The 25,481-nt window shown below is 47.5% G+C and overlaps 1 protein-coding gene across 2 annotated transcripts in view; it reads right to left on the bottom strand.

Annotated features, from left to right (window-relative positions):
- Positions 1 to 18,485: 18,485 nt before the first annotated feature.
- Positions 18,486 to 25,481, bottom strand: part of LMCD1 (LIM and cysteine rich domains 1) — a 59,710-nt gene continuing 52,714 nt past the window's right edge. For both annotated transcript variants that reach the window (XM_001491739.7, XM_005600408.4), the window contains exons 5-6: positions 20,967 to 21,182; positions 18,486 to 19,144 (exon numbers count right to left, since the gene is read on the bottom strand). In XM_001491739.7, the coding sequence (XP_001491789.3) occupies positions 18,986 to 19,144; positions 20,967 to 21,182 (375 nt within the window). In that variant the 3' untranslated portion in view covers positions 18,486 to 18,985. The remainder of the gene's footprint in view (positions 19,145 to 20,966; positions 21,183 to 25,481) is intronic.

The following is a 25,481-nucleotide window of genomic DNA, read 5'->3' on the forward strand; positions in this document are numbered from 1 at the left end:
TCTGTGGTACTTTGTTACGGCAGCCCCAGCAAACAGCATGTGCCAGACATTCCTTCTTTTTTATGGCTGAAAAATCTTCGATTATATGGATAGACCGCATTTTGTTTATCCATTCATCTGTCGATGGACACTTGGGTTGTTTCCATCTCCTGGCTACTGTGAATAATGCTGCTTTGAATAGTGGTGTGCAAGTATCTGCTTGAGTCTCTGCTTTCAATTATGTTGAGTATATGCCCAGAAGGAGAATTGCTGGATCATATGGTAATTCTGTTTAACTGTTTGAGGAATTGCCAAACCATTTTCCGCAGTGGCTGTGCCATTTTAAGTTCCTACCAGCAAAGCACAAGGGTTCCAATTTCTCCACATCATTGCCAACGCTTGCTATTCTCCTTTTTATTTATTTTTTGATATGTTTGTTTTTTAATACTTGTTCAGCCAGAGGCATTAACATCAACAAGGAGCTCCACTTCTGGGATGGCGGAGGAGGCTCCTAACAGGCTGATCCTCCCTCAGAGAACAGCTGTAAACTCTGGATACAATATGACAGTCAGGACCCAAAGGCTCCAGAAAGTGCACTAAAGTGAGCAGATTTTGAAGCAGGTCAAAACGTGAAAGAAGGGCCAAACACCGAGTAGTTTCCAATTTTTACGGCTTTAGCTTGAAGGCAGGGTGCGATGACAATTTTTCCCGAATTGGTCAATGAATTCAACACAATCCCAATCAAAATCTCAGCAGGAACTTTTGTAGAAACTAATGGTCTAATTCTCAAGTTTGTGTGGAAATGCAAATGATCTAGAGTCAACCAAAACAATTTTGGAAAAGAACACAGTTGGAACGCTTACACTACCTGGTCTCAAGGCTTGCTATAAAACCACAGCAATCAAGACAGTGTGGTATTGGTGAAGGGTGGATGTATGGATCCGTGGAACAGAAGAGAGTCCAAAATAGACGCACACACATATGATCAACTGATTTTCAACAAAGGTGCCAAAACAATTCAATGGAGAAAAAATAGTCATTGCATTCTTTGGCCAAAACAGGTCACAAGAGTAGTCGAGAATCAAGGAATAGGGAAATAGCTCTACCTGTTGATGGAATGGGGATGGGAGGGGCAGCAACATCACATTGCAAGGGGTGTGGAGACAGGCAGACATGAACGACTGGATTCATTTTGGAATCTACCACCCCAGGCAACCCGGATGATCCTTTGGGACCCCTCATCAGACAACAGTGCTTGTCCGCCCAGGGTTCAGCTCAAAGGCCACCTCCTCTGAGAAGCCTTGCCAGATGGCTCTGTCTCGTGGTGACGCCCAATTACCGTTTATTACACTGCCCCTGTTCAGCTCCTTCACAGCTCTTCCACAGTCTCCTTCATTTCTTTCTCCATTTGCTCATTGTCTGTCTTCCCCATCAGGACGTGATTCTAGTTTAAGATGGCTTTGAAGTAAGTGAAAATAATTGAGGCTGGAAAGGTAGCCAGAGACCAGGCCATGAAGGACCAGAATGCCCCAGTAAGGAGTTTAGACATTAAGTTGTAGAAAAACAGAGGATGAAGTTTAGAACAAGGACGTGACCCAGTAAAATTGATATATTCTAACAAGACTGCTGAGGCGAGGGCCTTGGAGTAGAAGTCTTTGGGAGGTGGTGTGAAGGGAGAATCGGAGAGGCGGAGCACAGGGCCGAGTGCAGTCCATCGGAGGGCGGCTGTGATGGTCTGAGTGAGCGTGGACGGCCTGGGAGAAGGGGTCAGTGTGGATTGGGAGGCAGGTCCCCGAAGGCTGATAAGGCCGGACCTTCTGACTTTTCAACAGAGTACGGACATTTAGATGTTCTCTGTGGAATCTCATAAGTTTTCATTGTTGGCAGCTAATGAAAATGCTTCAACTGGGCTGTGGCCTGAGCCCCACTGGACGGCCTCTCTGCCAAGCATAATATAATCATGATTTCACAGGCGTAATTATAACTTCACTTGAATGCCTGGAATCCAGGTTGTTGCTCTGAATGGCTTGTGTGTGCAACCCAAGATCCAGCACCCGGGAGACAAGGTCAGGAGGTGGGAGGGCAAGGAGCAGGATGGGAATGTGAGCCCCCTGGGGAGTCGGAGGCCCAGCTCTCCGCCCTCACTGGGAGGAACCTGGGATTCTAACCCATGACGAGGGGTCAAGGCGCAGCTCTGCCACTTCCTCGCTCTGGGAGCTTGGGCAAGCTGCTGCTTCATTTCAGTGTCTTCCCCTGCAGAACGGGAATAGTAACCCCTGCTTCTCAGAGCTGGTTGGCGGAGAAAACAAGAACATGTAATTACTTATATGGTGACAACCTTGAAGCACATGCAGTTCTGTACCCTCTGCCTGAACGAATTCACTTAACACTCACAGCAATTCTATGAGGTCATCATTATGCATTTCTTTTTCATATGGGGAAACTGAGGCACAAAGAAGTTAAATAACTTGTCCAAGTCTAATGGCTAGAAAGTGGCAGAACAGGATTCAACGCAGGCTTCAAGATCCACAGTCCCACCTACTATGCTGTTCTCCTGGATGTGAAGCTTTCTGGCACTTAGTAGGCCCTCAGCGAAGTTATTAATTTGTTCAACTGATAGTTATTATACAGCTCCTGTGTGCCAGGCTGTGGGCTAAGCTCTGGAGGTGGAGCAGTGGATGGGATAGACATGGCTCCTGCCCTCGTTTGATCTTTGTTGAGGGTTTGCTGACTGCCAGGCTCTGTGTTTGGGGTAGAGGACTGCATTAAAATGTAGGTTTTATTATTATCCATGTATGATGAGGCCAACAGATCATGAGATGACTGCCATTGAAAGATAGTTCATTACTCACAGGTTCCAAGAGGAGGAGCATGCCACACTTTGGGGGCCACATGGGTGAGCACAGGCTGGGTCAGGAGGCAGAGGGAGCGAGGGGAAAGCCTGGGCAGGAGGCTTTATCGTGGGTTTTTCAGGAGGAACGGGTGGAGGAGGGTAAGCATTTGGGATTGGATAGTTTGGATAATTTCGGCAGGCTCTGGGCTATAGGGGTGGTCCTTGTCGTCCGGTACCTGGCCTTGCTGTGGGTTAGGGCAGGGGGATTGTGTCCTGAACTGCAGGAGCTTGGTAATAGGAGGCGATGGGGGCATGGACTCAGATCGGATGGTTTGCATGTCAAAGGTGTGTGTTTGTTGCTATCTCTAAGAATGGGCTAGCCCTGGGAGAGCAGTCCCTCCCATCACTGAGGCCCCAGATGCCAGAGCATCAAGAATACAGAAAAGAAGAAGTGATAGTTAATACAGAGACACATTCTCTGGTGTGGAACAGACACGGTTCTGCCAGGAGGGGAGGAGTCATGTAGGTCATAAATGTTAGTGAACACACACAGGAGTTCTTTTCTTGGTCATTCCTTTATCAAACATTTATTCATTCATTCAGCACATATTTACTGAGTGCCTGCTCTGTGCCAGGCACTGATCAAGGTCCTGAAGGTATGGGCGATAGAGCACAGACAAGGCCCCTGCTCCGTGAAGCTGACATTCTAGTAGGGGAGACAATGAGTAAGTAAACAAGAAAATAAATGAGGCACGCTCCTACCATGAGATCTTGTACAGAGACAATAAGGCATTGAGATTATTAAATAGTAAGAAATATGTATATATATTGGTCCCTGCCCTCTGTTCCTAATACAGAGCTCCTGAATCCCTTGGAATTTCCTGGGTGAGCGGAGCATCTTTTGTTCCAAGGAGGTGACTCTTGGTGGGCTCCCGGATTTGCACTGGTCACCAGAAAGACCAAGCCATAATAAGAAACTTAGAACTTTCAGCCCTGCCCCCATTTCACAGAGAGGGGAGAGACGCTGGAAATTGTGTTAACAATCAGTCATGTCTAAGTGATGACGCCTCCCTAAAAATCCCAAAAGTATGGGGTTGGAGGGCTTCCAGGTTGGTAAACACAGCCACACACCAGGAGGGTGGTGCACCCCAGCTCCACAGGACAGAAGCTCCTATACTCAGAACCTTCCAGATCTCACCCTATGTGCCTCTTCATCTGGCTGTTCACTGTATCCTTTATCACATCCTTTATGATAAACTTGTAAATGTAAATCAGCCATTCTAGGAAGTTATCAACCCCACGGAGGGGGTCGTTGGAACCCTGATCTATATCCAGTTGGTCAGAAGTACAAGTGACAACCTGGGACGTGCAATTGGTGTCTGGAGTAGGGGCAGTCTTGTGGGACTGAGCCCTTAGCTTGTGGAGTCTGCACTGACTCTGGTTAGTGCCAGAACCGCATTGAATTGTAGGACACCCAGCTGGTGTTGGAGAATTGGTCAGTGCGGGAAAAACTCCACACACCTGGTCACAGACGTGTTCTGTGCGTAGTGAGTAGTAGAAAACAGAGTTGCCCTTTAGTTGGCATAGAGGACTTTTTCCCTTATAGGGATATAACATAGATTGACTGGGGATGGGGCCTTTCAGATAAGGTGGTCAGGGACGGCCTCTCTGAAGAGGTTACACTTGAGTTAATGCTGGAAGGCAAGACAGAGCCAACCACGTGACGATCTGGGGAAGGAAGGAGCATCCCATTGCACGGCAAGTGCAGAGGTCCTGAGCCTGAAAAAGGCTTTGTGTGCTCCATCTCAGGCACCAGAGCAGGGCCTGTATGGCTGGAGCATAGGGAGGGAGGGAGGGAGTAGGGGGAGAGGAAATTGGAGAGGTTGGCAGGCACCAGATCTTACAGACTACAGTAAGAAGACTGGATTTTATTCTATGGGGACATCACAAGGCTGCATGTAGGAAGTGACTTGAGCATGTCAAAACATCAGCTTGCGGGGAATGGGTCATCGTGGGGAAAAGAGTGGAGACCAGTTGGGAGGCAGTTAAAGTCACCACGGAGGGATGACAAGTGCCTACAGAGCCCCAGGGACCCTGCTGGGTGATGAAGGCGCCACAGTCCTGGTCCTCAGGGGTCACAGTGTTGAGAGCAGACCACGAGGGAACAGACCCTCCCAAACCTGGGTCAAAGACCAACAGCTCATCTCCCGCCGTGCCGGCTTCATAAGACTTGTCTTCCTAACTGGCCATGGGGTCCCCCAAAGCATCCACCTTTCTCTCTGGAATTGCTCTCTTGCTGGGAGAAACCAGCAGAGCCTCTGGTGAAGTGGCCCCGTGCAGAGCCTTCCTAAGGACTTGCAGACTGGGCTCTGCCTGGTGTGCCAGGGCCCCAGCTCCCTGGGGGAGAGAGCACGCTGTGGAATGTTCCGGGCCCCGAGCTTCCCTCTCCACTGCCGTCTGGTGAACTGTGAACAGGGCTCCAGGACCCTGGGTGTGAGCCTTGGATCCGGGCGGCTCTGCTGGGGTCTCAGTCGTTTTTTCTGCCTCCTGCTACACATTCTCGTTGGAGTATCTGGCTCCTCAGTATTTCCCCGGGGCCAGTCAATACTTTAGTGTGGACTCTGCGAGAGTGGAAGTCAGACCTGTCTCCAGTGGTCCATGGAACCACAGTCAAGCTGGCTAACACAGGAACTCTATCAGCGGGCAGGGACCAGGCTCCTTGCCTGATTAAACCAACTGGCGTACCAGGATTTTTGGTTTAAGCAGAGAGAGCAGGACCAAATTGCATTGCAGGCAGAGTCTAGGGGAAGAATTACAATAAAACAAGAAAAATGAGTGTTTGTTTGGGATCAATTCTTCCTTTGCTTACCTACCTCATTTAAAGTCTCTGAACTTTGGTTAAAAAATGACGAGAAAAACAATAAAAATATCCACAACATCATCCTTAATTATTGCTACTTGTTTCACTAGTGGCTTCCACCATTCTTTTTTTTAAAACAAGTTTAAGGCGTACATTGTTGGTTTGATACATTATCTATTGTGGTACTGTAGCGTCAGCTAGCACCTCCGTCATATCACATAATCACTTTCTTTTTTGTAGTGAGAACAATTAAGTGTAACTTTTCCCGCATCTGCTGGTTCTCGATGGCTCGAAATAATGGGTGTGCGAAAGAGGCGTAGTTATTCTGGTATCCTCGTCAGTTTAGGCTTAAATTCTTAAGCCACCCTTCTTCAAGAGGAGTAGAAAGATCTCACGACCAGGAACCAGGAAAACGGGATCCAGTTCCGCTACCTGCCAGTCACGTGGTCTCGAGCAAGTCACATTTCTCCCAGGCCTCCATTTCCTCATGTACAAAACCCCTACAACACATTTGATCGTCTGTGAAATGCAGTGACACCTCTCCTGGTTCGCCAGCTACCCACCACGTGACCCTGGGCTTGTTCCAAAACCTTTCTGAGCCAGAGTTTCGTCATTTGCAAAAAAGCGATTCAAACAGCGTCTTGCAGGTCCCTGGACACACTATTTCTGTAAGGCTATCTTGCTGACAGTGATGCCTGCTTGCTTGAACGGTCTTGACATTTTCCCCCGTATAATTTTCCTCCGCTCCACACTGAAAATCTCGTGATTGACGATGACGCAGTCAGGAAACAAACACAGTTTTTTTGAGCTTGTTTTTCCAAGCGCCGTGGGGTCTATCGGTTTTGGGGAAAAACAGGACTGAACAAGTCCTCCCTCAGCAGGTCTGTGAGGCCAGGAGCCGCCATCGTGTTTCGCGTGTGGGATCTGTTGTCTCCTGATCAGAGGCCAAAGTTGTTTGGACAGAAGGGGTCACCCTGGGTTAGCTCCGCGCCCTTTTCAAAGCTGCTTTCCTTCCTGACATCAGGATCTTGGGTGAGACAGGGGGCCCAGTCCTTTACCTGGAAGACCCTGAAGCTGGTCTGGCAACTGGCAGCTCTGGGGCCAAAATGCTGCTCCAGCTGGTTGGCTGGTTAAGAAAAACCACTGTGGGGCAGTTTCCCGTAGCTCTCCCCTGCTCCTCCCCACATGGGGCATGTGGACAGAGTTTGGGTGGTAGTTTTCACTTGCAGCCGGTCGATGAAAGGCTGAGCTAGACAGGACTTGAGAGGGATTCAATAAACGTGGCCTTCACAACCTTTGCCCAAAGTTCCAGCCTCATCTCCAGCCACTGGACTTTTCACAGGCCCCTCCCCCCAGTGACACCCCCTTGCCTGCCCTCTGATTGACCCATGTGGTCAAGTGGTCTGCCGTGCCTTTGCTCCACTCTCAATGTCTTTCCTTAAGGCACTCCCAGAAGGAGACGGCCTGGCGGCCTGGCATCCTGGGAGGACACAGCAAGCTCCTGCTCCGGCCTTGTTGATGAAGCTGCCGCTAGCCAGGGGGAGCCTTGTGGTGAGGTCTGGTCTAGAGGGCTTCCCCTGGTTCCCAGGAGCCCTGGGGTCTGTGGGGAGGCCTCTGCCGCCACCACCAGTTTGAGGCAGAAGCTGAATGAGATGGGGTCTCCAGCTGCCTTCCTTCTGCTAATTCTTACAGGCCTACTTTCATTTATTTCATGGATAAGACTGAATAAAATTTCATTGATGTGAACAGTTCAAAAAACGTTTGAACGTGCCAGAATTCGCCACTCAGGTGCTCCTGAGAGGATGTTCGTCTCAAACCACATTAGGAGAAACCTATTTCTTCTGGGAATATCAAACCAGCAGGCTGTGTGTGAACAGGGCTCTTTACAATTTGCACAAGCCTCTCCTCTCTGTTCCCTGTCAGAGCCATAGTGATCCTGAGAGGCGGGCGGGGTGGGCGTTCCCAACCCCAATTTACAGGTGACTGCTGAGGTTTAGGGAGGTCCCTCGACTTGCCGCTAAGTAGGGAAGCTCAGACCAAGCTGGGGCTTTCTGCCTGCTAGGCCAGGCCTCTTTTAGTTTCATATTTAGAAAGAAGAATTGGGAGCCCTGGGTGGTCGAAAGAGGACCCTAGTTAGAAAAAGCCCAGCTCATGAAGGGTACCAGAATATGCCACCCTAAAATGAGCTAAAGGCCACTGAGAAACAGAAGATGCAGGAAAAGCTTTCAAAACAAGGCAAAAAAGGAAATTCATATTTATAAAGGAAATTTCTATCTGTAAATTGTCTCTCCTATAATAGGAAGAGGAAGACCGAATAACTTTTGTCAGTGGAGAGAGCTGGGACCTAAATCTGCACAAGGCTCTAAACAACCCCCGCTTTCCTGGTCGCCTTCTCATGACTTGCCTCCCCTCCCAGAAGCCCCCAACCCCTTCTCCTTTATTTAGACTGAGATGCTCTATAAGCCTCGTTCATCTGACACCTCCTTGGGCCCCATTTTTCTTTGTGAACGCCTGTCCATAGGTACGTAATTAAAATTGTTTTTTTTCTTTTAATCTGTCTGTTATCGGTTTCATTTGTGGGCCCCAGCCCATGAACCTAAGATGGGGAGAGGGAAAGAGAATTCTTTTCCTTCCCTACACGCCTCTGCCAGCAGTGCCCAGATGCAGGGCGGAGGTGGGATGGGGGCAGCGAGCAGAGCATCAGAATGGTGCCCTCGTCTTCAGTCTCAGAAAGTTCCTCTCTCCAAGTAACAACTGGGGCTGACTCCTTTGATCGGTCATTGGGTGCTGGGGTGTTGCTACATGCTGTCAAGTTGGCTCCAACTCCTGGTGACCCTATGAATGAGTGCTGTCCACAGTGTCCCATCCTCAACAGCCTTCCTCAGCTCCTGTAGACTTGCGCCTGTGGCTTCCTTTATGGAGTCAGTCCCTCTCATATTTGGTCTTCTTAATTTCCCGCTGCCTTCTACTTTTCCCAGCATTATTGTCTTTTCCAAAGAACCCTGCCTTCCCATGATGTGCCCAAAGTAGGACAGCCTCAGTTTTACCATTTTTGCCTCCAGCGATAGATAGTTCAGGCTTAATTTACTCTAGGAGCCTCTTGTTCATCACTCTGGCAGTCCGGGGCATCCACAGAGCTCTCCCAAACACTGTATTTCAAACGAGTCGATGCTTTTTCTGTCAGCCTTCTTCACCGTCCAGCTTTCACACCTGTGTATAGTGAGTAGGAATACAAGCGTGTGCATCATCTTGGCCTTGGTCTCTAATGACACTTCCTTACACTTGACGATCTTTCCTAAAGCTTTCACGGCTGCCCTTCTGAGTCTCAGTCTAGATTTCTTGTCTGCAGTCTCCATTTAGATCGATGACTGAACCAAGGGAACAGAATCTTTCACAATTTCAATGTTTTCCTTGTCTGTGTTAAAGTTGTGTGGTTCTTCTGTAGTCAGGATTTTTGTCTTCTTGGTGGGGTATCGTGTCTGCCATTTTTCCACCTCCTCAACCTTCTCCTGCATGCTGCAGTTAAAGAGTGTTTGCAAGAGGAGAGAACGCCGGAAAAGTCGACCTCAAGTGAGGGGGGATCCCTCCTCCCTCCCAGAAAGGAAGCAGGAGGCTGCACGTGTCTCTCACGTGTTAGATAACCATTCAGACAACTTGATGCCCAGTTGGCTGCAGATGACTTAGCATTTTGGAAAAGGCTTTTAATTCTAAAGAATTAGAGAAAATAGCTCTAATTTTGAGTTATAATTGGAACAGACAAGATGCAGGTTAGCCCCAGTTTCTTCTTATTTATTTCCTTTTGGAAAGTTTCCTAGCACGGAGGATGCTACATGGTGTCATCAAACCTTTGTCTGCAACTAGATTTGCCTTTAAACTTTGGGATAGAGAGAAGTTTCCTAGAGTCAACAGTGCCCTGACCCCAGAGTGAAATTCGTCCCCAGGTCCCTCTCCGTAGGAAACGGACAGCCCATAAATAGGGCCACGTGTGCATTCTCACGAGGGGGATTTCGGCACAAGACGATAAAAAGCGATCACAGTTTGGGCGAATCTGGAGGATCTCACTCTAACGGGCAGATTAACAGCCTAACAACAACGGAAACAAAACAAATATGCGTCCGCAGCGGAAGGCGCTTGTGACTCTGCCTATGGAAGCAGAAATGAGAGTCAGGAGAAAAGCTGGCCTCCCGAGGCCGGCTGTGGGCTGCCAGATATTTTCTGGCTCCAACAATTCGGCTTCTCGCTAGTTCACAGGAAGTGTCTCTGGAGCCATTTGAACTGTTGTTCCGTTGTTCCAGAATGAGGTGTTTTCGTTTTAGGCTGTGGGTGTTTCATCTAGGATATTTGGCATTTTCTTCCAGGTCCCTATTTTAACGACCCTTTGATTAAAAAAAAATGTGAATATACAGAGGTACAATCACGGCTTGTTCTCTCAGATCCACATGCTAATGTGGAGTTTGAGATAATTTAGCCACCACTGAATTGATTTCCTTTTGTGAAGATACACTGGTCGTATATGGTATGAAAACCCCTTGCAAGGCAGCGGGGGTGGGTGGAGGGAGGAGGAGAAGCGTAACTTCTCAAAGGAGATGAATTTTCAATTGCTGGTTCCCCGTGAATCCAGTCCATTCACTGAAGCAAGCCGTGCCGTTTCTCCTCGATGGAAAAGCATGGCCCTAACTTAGAGAAGCCACCTGTCACACCCGTCACATTGTGAACTGAGAGGCCAAAGGACACCATCTTAAACCAGCTCCCTCCCCGGGGCGGATTTCTTTATATGAGTCGTTTCCAATTGATCTGATGTCACCTGATACATGGATTTTCCCTCACTGTGCACACTGCCCAGTTAATTAACAACTTTGTAGGGGGCTGGAGCGAGAAACTACCACATTAAATGTGCACTGTAGCTCTAAGATGAATCCCCCTTTTAGGAATGTGATGTATTCATTTAACGTGCACCTTGGAAGTGAAGAAACGAGAGGGTCAACTTCTGCCCCCGTTTCTACAGACTCACAGACTACAGCACTTTACTGACTTTGAAAGACACAAGCTGCATTTTCAAAATACTGTTTTATAAATAACAGTTTGCATAAATAGCGACCATTCTCCCTGCCCCCCGCACCCCCCCCTTTGTCTGATCAGCCGAGGCAGGGGTTAGCAAATTACAGCCCACTGGCCAATCAGGCCCATGTCCTGATTTTGTAAATAAAGTTTTATTAGAACCCAGCCACGCCCACTTGTTTGTGTATTATCTGTGGCTGCTTTCCCACTACAACAGCAGAATCGAGTAGTTGCAACATAGGCCACATGGCTTGCGAAGCCTAAAATATTTACTATCTGGCTCTTCGCGGTAAAAGTTAGCTGACCCCTGGTCTAAGGTTATAGAAGATGCAAACTGGCCACCCACAGACCCATCATAGCCTACCCGTATGTTTTGCTGGTGTTTTAAAAAGTGAAGCAACAAGCGGCCGTACAAGCGGCACGGCCCCTGCCGTGGGCGCCTGGCCTGCTTCATGGGGTCGCCTCCTGGCTGACTCCTATCGGGGCTGGAATCCCATCCCCCGGGTAGCAGATTCAGGAGGGGTGTTGACTCGGAAGTCAGGAGACAGGCTGTGGTCTTGGCTCTCCCTTGAGCTTGCTGTGTGACCTTAATAAAGCTTCTTCTACTGGCTGGCCTCAGTTTCCCCACTTCTCAGGCAAGGTGTCAGATTACCTGGTCTCTAACTAGCCTTTTCAACTCTAACATGTTCCAGTCTTGCTGTTCCAAGTGTGGTCCTCAGACAGCACCACAGCATCACCCAGAGCTTGTTAGAAATGCGAAATCTCAGGCTCTAATCCAGACCTGCTGAACCAGAGCTCACATTTTAACCAGCTCCCAGGTGATGCTTATGAACACCAGGTCTGAGAAGCATGTCTCTAGAATATTGCCTTCCGAGTGTGATGTTAGCAGCGAATGCTGGTCTCCACTAAATTGGAGGCCTTTGGGGATTTCAATTTCTGAGATGTTTTAGTCCCAGGGCAAGTCAGGTGAGACATAAAATGCATGGTCCTATTAGTATAGGATTTCTCTGGCCTTCCGCCAGGTACTCTCTTAGCACTTTGTGGGACCCATTGTAAGTCTGAGGGTCAAGAGAGCCACTAGCCATTCTTAAAACATGCCCAGCACAAGTGCAGGACAGGCGGCACCTGGCTTTGAAATGGCAGGCTGACTTACCAATTAAAAAAATGTACAGTCACAACTTGTGAGTGTGTGTGAGTGGGTGTGCGTGTGTGTGTGCGTGCACGCACATGTAGCTGGATGCTGAAATGTCTCTCTCAGCGGGGAGGTCATTTTGGGCATTTGCCAGAAGATCTCAGAGATTAGAAATAAGGAAAGCAAGTTTGCTGATGCACTGTAAAAAACATCACAGAATTTTTAAAATATCACTGTTTCTAAGAGTAGAGGAGACTGCAATTGAATCATCTTCTTGGGCTCACTGTTGGGTAATACAAATAACAACAATGATGATAATAGGGGCCGGCTCCGTGGCCGAGTGGTTAAGTTCGCAAGCTCCGCTGCAGTGGCCCAGGGTTCGGATCCTGGGCACGGACATGGCACCGCTTGTCAGGCCACATTGAGGCGGCGTCCCACATCCCACAAGTAGAAGGACCTGCAACTAAGATATACAACTGTGTACAGGGGGGTTTGGGGAGATAAAGCAGGAAAAAAAAATAATGATAATAGCTGGTACTTATTGAGAACTTACCATGAGCTGGGAGCTGTCCTAAATCTTTAACGTGTGAACCGTTTAATCCTCAGAGCAACCCTATAAGGTAAATACCATTACTATCCTCATAATGGAGAAACGTGAACTGAGTGAAATGACTCATCTAAGGCCACACAGTAGAGTCAGGATGTCACTCCAAAGCCCACACTGTCAGTGACAATGTGACGCTGCCAGACGTGTTGGATCTGTTTGGTGAGTGAGTGAGGGAGAGTGGGGCTGAAGAGGCCTGTTAGCGAGGCGGCCGGGGCATCCCGGAAGGAATACAGCTGGGATTCTGCTGGAGCAGGCCTGTGTCAGCAGATCATTGTCTGTTACTCGTCGCTCTGCTCTGATGGACTGTAACTCCTTTAGGGCGGGACCCGTGTCTCCTTTGTCCGCTGTTGTATTTCCAACACCCGGCACAGTCTTGAGCCATAGTAGAAGGTGAGTAACTGCATGGTGAACAGATGAACCAAAGAATGAACTAGTGAGTGGGTGAGCTGCCTATGTTTGGAAGACAAACCACAGAATCTGACATAAGTGCAGTCTGGACAAAGGCCAAATCAATCACACAGTCAGTTGAGACTCTGAACATCTCGAGGAATCAGCAAGGGCTTCCTGGAGGAGGGAGCACTTGTGCCGAGGCTTGAAGCAGAGGTAGCAGAGGGTGGCCTTTCGGGTGGGAACAAGCTCAGAAAGTTCACTGTTCGCAAGCTCTGGCTTAAGATGTCACAGACACCTCCCCTTCAGCGGTGGACCAGACAGACAACAGACAAACACCTTCCTCCTTGGCCTGGCACTTTGGCCGGAGCATGGTCTTCCCTCCAGCTTTGGCATCAGACGGTCCCTTTGTGTTGGCCAAGGATGCCCTGCTGTCCTCTTCTGCCCCCTCTCCCCTTATCAGCTGAAGATGAACTCCACAGGGCTCTCCTGTCAACCGAAGCACAAACCATGTCCTTGTAGGGCAAAGGCTTGCGATTGCTTGCAACAATATTTCATAATTTATATATTTGATTAAAAACCGGAACCTGTGCCAGCAGCCTGCATAATCTAACATATTGGGATCATTAGCTGCTTGTGTCACTCTTCTATTTTCAAACTTTCCATATTTGAACTCATGGAAGTACATCCTTCACATTTATTAAACTTTTCCCATAAAAACAATTAGCAACTCTCCATCATCTTGCACAGGATGAAAAAAAAAAGAAGGCCATAATAAAACCCTTTAGACATTTCCTTTAGGGAATACCATTTTATTTAGGCCTTTAAAAACATTTGTCTTTTCTTGCCAGTAATTAAAAAAATATCAAGACAAATGAGATTTTTAGTGGCATGATAATTACTTCAAGATGAGCTCTGCGACTTGGCCTCCATCCTGGCTCTTTGCTGCGGCCCCTCCTCGGCCTCTCAGGAGCCTGCATTCCCCAGTCCTGGGACGGCCTGAGTCCCTTAGATTCCAAGGGTTGTTTCTCTTCCAGCTTCACAGATGCTCCTCTGCACTTCGCCCCTGTAGTTTATCCACCCTCCTTCTCTTTACAGACCTGAGCCAGCTCCACTTTGCCCAGAAGGCTTTTTTCCCTACCTGCAGCTCTAACAGGGCCTATCTTTCCTTTTTTTTTTTTTTTTTTACAAGAGGCCTGTTTTATGTGATTTGGGTGTGGCTGTCTTTTCCAATCCCTTCTCCTGCCCCTCAGAGGTTGGCTGGGTGGCACACGCTCAAGGCACTGCCAATTCCGGTACCCCAATCCCCTGGGCACAGTCACTGGTCGAGGGACAGGTACATGACCCATGTTAGTCCAGTCAAAGTCATTCCCAGAAAGCCCCAGAAAGAGACACTCCCTTTTCATTGAGCTCACTACCTCTAAGGGCAAAGGTGACCCTAGCTGCTGCTGATGGCCATGTCTGCCACCATCGGGGTGAGCCTGCCTGAGGTTGAGGCCAACATGGAGGAAAACAGAGATGAGAGATGAGAAAGGAAGAAGATTCTTGACGAGATAATTTGAACTACAGGATCCGGTTGTTCCTGAAGCTGGCACTTCTCTTGAAGTTTCTGACTAGAAAGTAGATTCTAGAATGTAAATTCCCTCTATTTTTTTTTTTTTTTTTGGTTTAAACTGGTTTGAATTGGACTTCCATCACTTGCAACGAGAGGGCTGGATAATATTTCTTCTGTCTGTAAGTCCAAATCATTTCTGTTGTCCGAGAGTCAACATTGTACCAAACTCAGACCAAAGAAACACTTTATGCTGATGCTTGCAGTTTCTATTATTATAGAATGGAGGAAATCAGACAAAAAGATCATTTTGCTTCAAACTAGTAGAAGCTGATTGAATGCAAATAGTGGGGGTTGAGAAAAAGGAGCAAACATATTTCTTCTTTTAAGAGCATCATCTCTAGCCTCGGCTTGTCAAAGGCAGAGAGGTGTGAATGGCAAATACATATGCCATTGCACAGTCTCGTCTTTCATGTAACTTTCTCATGTTTGAAGCCAAACACTTGGAGCCAAATTCTGATAACCCAGTGAGTCAAACACTCACGTCACTATCACTTGTGTCTCCATGGGACAAACTTGATTAAAAATCCAAATGAACTAGGAGTGTAAAGTCTTCAGAAATGTGTAATTCACTCAGGCTGAAAGGTGAGGCTGGCTCCATGGCCGAATGGTTAGGTTCACGCGCTCCACCAGCAGTCGAGGGTTTCACCGGTTTGGATCCTGGGCATAGAGCTAGCACCGCTCAACAGGTCACACTGAGGCGGTGTCCCCCATAACAGAACCGGAAGGACCTAAAACTAGAATATACAACTATGTGCTGTGGGGCTTTGGGGAGAAGGGAAAAAAAAGATTGGCAATAGATGTTAGCTCAGGGCCAATCTTAAAAGAAAAGACCATTCTTTCCCCCTGTTCTATAAAAAAAAAAAAGAATGGTGGGGACATGTCACAAGGACATAACAGCCAGCTTGAAAGAGATTTCTTTGGCCAAATTTGGGACAATTTAAGCATCAAAATAAATGATAGTAACAGATTACAAATAACGTAATAAAATAGAAATCTATAACTCCAAACTGATATAAATAAATGAATAAATAAATAGGGAGAAGATAGAACTTTTCTTAACTAATAAACATTAAAGGAATGATTGAATTAGAAAAATCAGCATTTGGCAACTATCATAGTAATAATTAATTCAGTCAGGAAACATCAATGGATACTAAAAACCAGTGGTTAGAATTTTGATGAGAAACAGGATATTAACATAGTCTCAAAGTACCTTCCCACAAAATACTGAAGAAATGCAAAGGGAGAAAGAGTAATTTTACAATGGAAAAATCTAGCTTAATCAATTGTCTAAAATTAACATCAACACTAATAGAATAAAAATCTTGTATTATCTGATAGGTTGCCATGCAAACAGCATCACTTCCATAGCATTCCTATGAAAAATGCATAACCTGAAGCTAATTATGAGAGGACAGCAGACAAACCCAATATGATGGACAAGTAAGTGGCCTCAATAAGTGGCCTTTAATCTTCTAAGATGTCAAGATCATAAATGTCAAGCAAAAAAATGAGGAACACTTGCAAATTTAAGAAGACTAAAGAGACAAGATAACTAAATGGAAAGCATAATCCTGGATTGGATTTATAAAAGACATCATTGGGACAGTTGGTGAAACTTGAATTGGATCTGAAGATTAGATGGTAGAATGTTAATTCTTGATTTTGATGGTTGTTTTGTGGTTATATAGGAGAATGTCCTTGTTTGTGGGAATTACACAGGGAAATATGCAGGGGTGACGGGGCATCGTGTCAGCAATAACCTCAAGTAGTTCAGGAAGAGAAGTTCTTTGTTCTCTGCTTATAATTCTTTTTGGTAAGTTTGAAATTTTACCGAAAGGAAAAGTAAGCAGGGCTATTTCCTCCAGAGCGTCTCTTTTCCTTAAGGAAGAAGACTTTTCTAAGCAGCTCTGCGGTGGAGAAGCCCCACCGGTCACGATGGAGTCACGTGCCCTTGCTCCCGCTGTCAAAGTAGCTGGGAAAGCAAGTCCACACAGTGGGAAGCGGGCTGTTCCCACAGAAAGAAGGAGGAGGTTGTGGAGAATGGCAGCATGTAGGCAGCCAACGGCGTCTGCCTCCGCCTGAAAGTTTTATACTTGATTTAGGCCGTTTTGGAACCCACTGCCATTAGCAACCGTGAATCATCCCAGGGCCCCGGGCTGTTTGTTCTTTCGTTCAGTTGCTAGGCGTTGTACTAGGATGGGGAACCAAAGATAATGAGACTGTCCTCTCAAGAAGTCCGTGGGGCGGCTTTCATGAACTAATCACTATAGCACCATAGAATCAGGGCGGCGACCACTGGGAGTCTGGGGTGTTGTGGGAGCACAGACGAGCCCACAGCACCACAGAGGGGAGGAAGCGCAGGGGAGTCTTCCTAGAGAACGGAGTGACGGGTGTGGCAGCTGTTCTTCTTGCTGACGTGGGGCGGATAAAATCATGTACTAGTTCACATGGCAAAATTTAAAGCATCCATCCTTCTGATTCTATGACAGAACCCCACTCAGCTATGGCAGCCCCGTGGGGAACTCCAGGCAAAGGGCACAGCCTGCACAATGGCGCAGAGGTAGGGAAAGCATGGGGCACATACAGGGACCTGCAAGCTATTTGTCTGGCTGCTGAAAGGGGAGCAGGAAGCAAGGTGAGTTGGGGCCAGGAATATTAAGAGACTTGATTGCAAAGCGCAGAAGTTTCCGCTTTCTTCTGTGTGAGCTACAGGGAGCCCTGAGTGTTCTGAAGAGGAGCATGCACGGTAAGACCTGTGTTTCTGAGCAGTGCATCTGAGCAGTGTGTGCAAAGGGTGAGTTTGCGGTGGGGAGACTCACCAGCAGATTGGTGTCAGGTTAAGCTTGAGAAGTACCTTAGAGGACGGACAGAATTTCAACAGACGGCATTGGTCTTCACGTAACCGGCACAGAATTAGTAAAAGCACAAGGGCTTGATCAAAGGGAGTTTGCGAATGTCTGGGAGAAAGAGAGAAATGGAAATCTAGAGAAACAAAGGGTTCTGAGGCCGGAAAGACAATTAAGCCACGTTTTGGAAGGATCTGAGTCAGAGTGAGGACTTGGTTCTTAACTTGAGAGACAATGGGGAGCCATGGAGGGTGGGTGAGGAAGACAACACACCCACAGCTTCTCTTTGAGAAGATGGACGTGACAGGGAAACTGAGGCTGGCTGGAGAGAGGAGCTGGAAGCAGAAAGCTATCACGGGAGGAAATAGCAATAACTTTGGTCAAACTTGCAAAGTGCATGAATGGGGCATTGTAGATAAGAGATGATGAGGAAAAAACCTGGGTGGTGAAATTAAAGAAACTTGGCAACCGATGAGAAGTTAAAGAAAGAAGGCAGGCCATTGGTGATGGAGCTCTGAGCTCCTGGGACTCATGTCTTTTACGCCTTTATATCCTCAGTAGAAAAAGAGATGTCTTTTCTTAGAAATTGTGGAAAGGAAACTAATTTGGGGACTGCAAATGCTCAGAGAGGCCATAAAAAGAGGGAAAATCTGGCCCAAAGACCTATTCTATTTGGCTCATTCAATGTTCAGTTGGCAACATATAAAAATGGAGAAGTTTCTCATAAAAATCCCATATTTCTTCAGGTCTGCCACACTGGTCACCTTGTCCCATGTGGCACCCATTGGTTGAATGTAGGTGGCCCTGTTTGGCTGCTCCCCAACACTCCACCTGGTCTCCCTCCCAGCAGGGTTCACTCATTACCTGCCTGGGCTCTGGGGGAGGCTGAGTCGGGTCCCTAGTCCTTCAGCAGCTCGTCAGTTCCCAGGAGGCTGCTTTCTGGTACCATGAAACACACCCACTTTCCATCAGCGACCAGGGGGCACCTGGAACTGGGGATGGGGATTCCGCCCCCAGGACCTACACTCCCCGAAGAAATCTGATGAGACACAATTGATGAAGAGGCACACTAGCATTTATAGTGCCTTATGCCAGCATTCACAGTCATGGGGCTAAATGGATGCCACGAAATCACTGCTGTGGTATAAATAATTAGATCAGGGCATTTGTGGACTTTGTAAAACCTTTATTGATGTTTATCATGCCAAAAAAGTTTTTATTTAAAATTCAAATTCCATTTGGAAAGAGGCAACAGACGATCGCTGGGATCCCATCCTGCTCTCAGAGGAGCTCCCACATTCACAAAAAAGCACGCACATTCTACAGCTATGTGATTTGATCACTCACAATTGCATTCTGGGAAACTCCTCCCAGAGATGCCTTGCAGGATGCCAATTGTGTCTTTAGTTGGTAGCTGGGAAACAACAACAACAAAAACAAAATAACTCCATCCTAAGACTTCTCAGAACATTTCTGGCTTTGAAACTGTTGACCCTCAAGGATTCACCACCACCCAGCCTAGAATATATGTGTACGTATATTCCCGGGGAAATCTCTGTTTTTGTTGCTTGCTGGCTGTCACATCAGAGCCTTAGGATGGCCTCAGCACACCGGGCTTTCCTTCTTGGTGGGATCCTGTGGATTCTGGCCGTGGACGGCAGCCCTTCAGGAGCGTCTGGACTTGCTGCAAGTTGGGCACAGAAGCTGGCCCTTGGTGATGATGTACGCCCGGCCGCTCAGTTGCTGCTCGCAGCCCTCGCAGACGAAGTGCTTTCGGTGCCAGGCCAGGTCTTCCACGCGCTGGTAGTCTGCTGAGAATATTATCTGGGGAGGGGAACAGAAGAAATGCACAACTCAGGTTCTGTCCCTCGTGGAGACAGTGCGTCGAGGACAAGCTGAAGGATAGTGGTGCATCACCCCCCACCCCCGCCCCGCCCCATTCTTGTTTTCACCTTTAAATGCTTCAGTGGAGAAATTGGACAAACAACCTAGGCAGTAAGCACAGCATTTGGTGAAGGTCATGGTTGCACTTAGCTTCTTGGATGGGTAAAAGGAATCCTCCACCATAGGCAGCCGTCCTTATCTAGCATCTGTGAGACTCTTTGGGCCAAACCCAGAGCCCAGCTGTGTTTTGAGAAAGAATCACATACCCCGCTGAAGACAGCCCAATGATGGCTAAGTGGCCAATGGCCAGTATTCCAGAGCGAGAGCCCACAGGATCACTTAGGCATTGAATAAAGTGACCCTCTGGGTTATACATATGGTAAGGAACCCCTGAGGCTCAGAAAGAAAAGAATAGCACAGTGGCTAAATGTGCCTTCTGCTTTGGGGATCAAACAGGAACCAGCTATGAGTTTTCACTTAAATACTTACCAGTTGCATGACTTTGTTTAATCGCTTTGTGCCTCAGTTTCCATATCTGTAGAATGGGCATATAAATACCACCCACTCCATCGGGTTTTATGAGTGCTACATGTGTTACTACCTAGGAAGTACTTAGAATAGTGACTGAGACAAAGTCAATGCTATATGATCACCACTGACCTCTCTGAGCCGCACTTTTCTCGGATGTAAAATGGAGATCATGAGTGTCTCTCCCTCAAGGACTGTTGTGAAATACAAATGGCACATCATACAACAGGTATGTAGCATATTACTGACCCGTCGTAAGCGCCTAATAAAGGATGGCGTGTCATTACTGTGAGTACACTGCGGTCCTCACAAAACGGAGGTGAGGGGGCGGGCCTGCTGACAGCCCTTTTCCTTCTTAATATCGCGTGATCAGTTATTAGGTAAGAGGACTGAAAGGCCTGAACTTCATATGGAGGCCAACATGTGGAAGGGTGACAGAGGCAGATTCTGGCTCAATGCCAAGAAGACATTTCTAACCCTCAAATGGTCCAAAGACGAAGGTAGCGAGTTTTCTGTCACGAAAGGCATGCAGAAAGTAGTTACTATCCTCATTATTATTGTCATTATTAACACACCTTAGAGTTCCTCTAGTCTAAACCCATGGTGGAGAGTTGACCTCTTTCACAGCATCCCTAACTATTGTATTGTAACGTGTACAGTGATGTTAGATTATTACATCATATTACATGATCATCAGACTCACAGCAGCTCCCATTTATTAGTCACTCGGGCAGGCCCAGTGCCAAGCATTTTCACGCACTCTCTCATCTATCCTCGGAGCAACTCCATGGGATGGACACTGTTAACTTTCCCATTTGGTAACTGACAAAACTGAGGCCCAGGCGTTAGGTAACCTCATGACTGATAGACACAGGGCAAGGTCTGAACGTGGGCAACCTGCCTCCTAGTGCCCCCACCCACTCCCCGCCCCGGTAAGTTCTCCTGAGTCCTTACTAAGTGCCAGGCATTGCACCCAGGGTACGACTCACAGGGCCTCTGTGTCTGATTCGTCCCAACAACCCCATGAGTGGGAACTAATACGCGCCTCATTTTGCGGATGTGAAAACAGAGGCTGGGAGCATGAAGCAAGCCCTGAGCCTCGGTTTTCCTATCTGTGGATCACCTCATCAACGAAGCCACACTCGCCTTGGCCCCTGGATCCTCTCCCCCTGCTGCGGGGCTGCCCACCTACCCCGTGCAGCCCACCCACCCCGTGCAGCCCATCGGCTCTTACCTCATCACAGCCGGAGCAGCGGGGCCGCATGCTCTCACAGTAATGGCGGCCACACCAGGGAGCATTGTCCTTCCAGAAGTAGATGAGGTCCACCAGCGGCTCGGCACACTTGACGCACACAAAGCAGGCAGGATGCCACTGCTTGTCGTAGCCCGCCCTGTCCGAGTAGACCACGGGGCTGTCGGCAGGGGCCGCTCCCTTGCAGAACTCGCAGACCTGGAGGGGTGGGGAGAACCCCGAGGATACAGCAGTCAGGAAAGCATAGGACACAGGTTCGAGTCCCGACTCCAGCCTCTGTGCTTCCTGGGTGACCTCGAGCAAGTTACTACCCCTCTCTGTTCCTCAGTTTTCTCATCTGCAAAGTGAGATAATAATAATGCCCATCTAATAGGTCGTCGTGGGGAATAAAATACTTATTTAGTACAGTGATTCGCTAGCTTTTTGGTCTCGGCACCATTTATACTATTAAAAATTAAGAGCCTAATGAGTCTTTATTCATATGGATAATAGCTATTGATATCTACCATAAGAGAAATTAAAACCGAGAAAAAAATCTAAATATTTATGAATTCACTTAAAAATAACAATAATAAACTAATAACATGTTAAGATAAATATTTGTTATCAAAAAGAACTATATCTTCCAAAACAGAAAAGCTTCGTGAGAAGCGTGGCACCGTTCTACACTTTTGCACGTCTCTGTAACGACCGGCTCGACAGAGGACGGCGGGACCTCGGAGCTGCTTTGCTGTCGTCTTCTGCATTGTATTGTTTGCTTTGAAATGTATGAAGAAGACCTGGCCTCACACTGATGGGAAGTTGGACAAGGAAGGGAGGAGTGTTTTAATAGCCTTTCCAGACAACCGTGGTTATCCTTCCTCGATACATCAAAGTGCGACAAGCGGTAGTTTCTCAAAAGTTAGTTACCGTGGAATCTGAAACTGTGTCAATCAGCCTTTCATCCTTGTTACATGAAAACCCGTCGTCCGCCTTGCACCGTGTATGGATTTTTACCCACGTGTGATTGTTTTGTAATAAATTTTAAATTTTAGATTTACAGAAAGATTGTCAAGATAGTACAGGGTTCCCATATACCCCACACCCAGTTTCCTCTCTCCTCAACTTCTTATATTACTCTGGAACATTTGTCACAATTAATTAACAACATTGATAGTTATTATTGACTAACATCCAAACTTTATTCAGATGGTCTCAGATTTTACCTAATGTCCTTTTTCTGTTCTAGAACCCCATCCAGGACACCACATCGCATTTAGTCATCCTGTCCCCTTAGGCTCCTCCTGGCTGTGACAATTTCTCACACTTTCCTTGTTTTTGATGACCTTGACAGTTCTGAGGAGGACTGGCCAAGTATTGTGTCCAATGTCCCTCAGCTGGGATTTGTCTGCTATTTCTATCACGATTACGTTGGGAGGAAAAGCAGAGGTAAAGTGACATTCTCATCACATCCAACCCAAGGTACAGACTCAACCCACAAACTCTCTTGAGTCATTCTGGAGTTACCTCCTCTCCTCAAAACTCTGATGATGATGATGGTGATGATGACGACAATGACAATGGCTATCATTCCCTTAGGGCAGCACTGTCTCAGGATTCTGCACTCATTACTAATACCCCTTACAGAAACCCTAGAGAGTTATTTCCTCTTCTGGAGTGATCTCCCTTTTAGGGAAATCGTTATTTCCCCCCAGACACGGCAAAACCGAGATTCAGAGAGATCCAGTGATGGCGCAGTAGTGCACAGCTCACAGGAGGCAAAGCTGGGATTTGAACATGGGCCAAGCCTGGCCCCAAAGCCAAGGTCCTTTCTCCTATCCACTGTGGCCCTCCAATCAGGTGTCAGCAAACCAGGGCTGTGGCCAAACCCGGCCGCCACCTTTCTTGAGGACCCAGCAGGATTGTAAAACCCAAGAACGGATTTCACAGTTGAAGTCCAATTAAGTGACATGTTTTCTCCCACAAAAGTATTCCATTTTTCTCATTAGTAGACCTGAGTTATGGACTGAATTGTGGCCCCTCCCCGCCCCCCAATTGATATGTTGAAGCCCTAACCCCCAACATGACTGTATCTGGAAATAGGGCCTTTAAGGGGGTAGTTAAGGTTAAACGAGGCCCCAGAATGGGGCCCTGATCCTATAGGGTCCATGTCCTTAAAAGAAGAAGAGAGACTTGAGATCTCTCGCTCTCTCTCTGTCTCTGTCTCTTTCTCGCCCTCCCTCCCACTGTGTGTGCACAGAGGAGAGGCTGCGTGAGGACACAGGGAGGCGGCCGTCTACACGCCAAGAGGAGGGGCCTCACCCGAAACCAACCCTGCCAGCACCCTCATCTTGGACTTCCAGCCTCCAGAGCTGTGAGAGACTAGGCGTCTGTTCTTGAGGCTGCCCCGTCTGTGGGATTGTTATTGCAGCCTGAGCCGACCTACACAAGCTGTATTACGAGAACCTGTGCTGAATTCTACTATTTTATTTTGAATTTCAAAAACCAAAAATTTGTGGAAATCTGTTTTCTCTCTTGTTACAAAAAGTACCTACATGATATCACTGATTTCAGCCCTTGGCCCACAATACCTAAAATATTTACCACCTGGCTCTCGACAGCAAATGCCTGCTGACCCCGGCCCTAGATGAGAACTCCCTCTTACTGAGCTCCAGTTCTATGTCAGCCAAAACAGAAATATTTATTGTTCTGCCATGTAAAGATGAGTAGGCATATGTTAAAAGCCTAAACACTTAGTGTCCTTAATTGATATACTTTAATTACAGACTTAGTATACTCTTGTATATAGGGAGGAAATAGACATTAAAATGATGAAAATTAGGGAAAGAAAACCAAATGACAAAGAATGTCCATGTACTGATGCTGGTCCCTAAGCACAGCAGTTGTTGAATGGATGCCCAGGTAAGGAATGTGTTTGGTGAACTGACCCTGACTGCCTGACGACGTTCCTTAGAACACGCTAGATGTGTGGTTTCAGTGATGCCCACAGAACGAATGGGGTGAGCCCTTCCCCAAAATGAAAACCCCGTTCCTCTGCACATGACTGAGTCCCAGCTCGCCTGGAATTCATCACAGGATCTAAACCCAAAGTCAGTGATGACTTGCATTCGTGTGTTTTCACCATCTCTTTAGCAAAGCCGGGAAGTGTAAACCATTTGGCAAAGGCTGTGTGAGTACCAAGTGAGTTTTCTGTCTGTCTGCTTTCTAAATCTCACTGAATGAAATTTCCAGCCCTTTTCCTCCCACACAGAAGGACTTACTGTTGAGCCACCACACCTAGCCGGGCATCACCATGATACATCAGTGGGGCTCGCCACTCCAAATTTCCAGGTGGTGGAAGCGGGGAAAGAGAGAGGGATACCAGTGCACTTGGATGTGTCTGGGGAGCATCGGCGGTACTCGTGACCCACAGAATGAGAGGGATGTGAAGTCAGAAAGCCACGTTAGAGGCCAGCCCGGTGGTGTAGTGGTTACGTTCACATGCTCTGCTTTGGCAGCCCCGGGGTTCACAGGTTTGGATCCTGGGCGTGGACTTAGCACTGCTCATCAAGCCACGCTGAGGTGGCGTCCCATGAAGAACTAAAAAATCGTACAACTAGGATATACAACTATGTTCTGGGGCTTTGGGGAGAAAAAAAAAGAGGAAGATTGGCAACAGGTGTTAGCTCAGGGCCAATCTTCCTCACACACACACACACACACACAAAAGCATAACTTTCAAAAGAAAAAAAGGAGAAAGCCAGTTTAGGGGTGAGCATGGGTGGCTTTGCACCCAGGTTACGGGTTGGGACTTCACTCTGGGGGTGATGGGGGGCAATTACTTGTTCTCGAGGCTAGGATGCTGTGCTCAGGTTTGCACTGTAGGGAGACAAAGCTGGCGGCAGCATGGAGGAAGGAAGAGAGATTCGTGCTCATAGAGCTTGGTCCTAACATTTCACCCGTCTGAAAGCGCTCTGTCCAGTGCCTCTCAGACGACTGTCTCTTTCCTCATCGTGTCCCCAGCACCCCTGGCTCGTGGCCTCATTACACCCAGTAGCCAGCCCTTTTTTAAGCAAACAGGGTCACTGCCACTTCATGAAAACAAGATGTCTGCGTATTGAACCCTGTCAACATGTGTCAGGAACCAATTTCCTCTTCTGGCCTCTGAGCTATTTTCAGTGCCCCTTTCCCTGCCATCTCAAAGGATGAGAAATCAGACAGTGTCCTGGCTCTGTCAGCCTGGTGGCCCCTCAGCCTCCAGGGACAGGCTGGCAACCAAGAGTCAAAATGCCCAGCCTGCTGGGTCCTTTGATCTTGGCCCTGCCTTTCTCTGTACAAACTTGTTTTCCTACCACAATCCTTGGTATTCAGGTTTACAGTTTCTAAATTGCAGCAAATGGTTGAGAAGGGGGGCTAGCCGTGTGACCTTGGGCAAGTTACCTAACCTCTCTGTGCCTTAGTTTTTTCACCTGTTAAATGGGGATACTAACAATATTACTAATAATAACAACATCGCAG

This window comes from Equus caballus, chromosome 16 (genome assembly GCF_041296265.1).
Source record: "Equus caballus isolate H_3958 breed thoroughbred chromosome 16, TB-T2T, whole genome shotgun sequence".
Taxonomy (NCBI): Eukaryota; Metazoa; Chordata; class Mammalia; order Perissodactyla; family Equidae; genus Equus; species Equus caballus.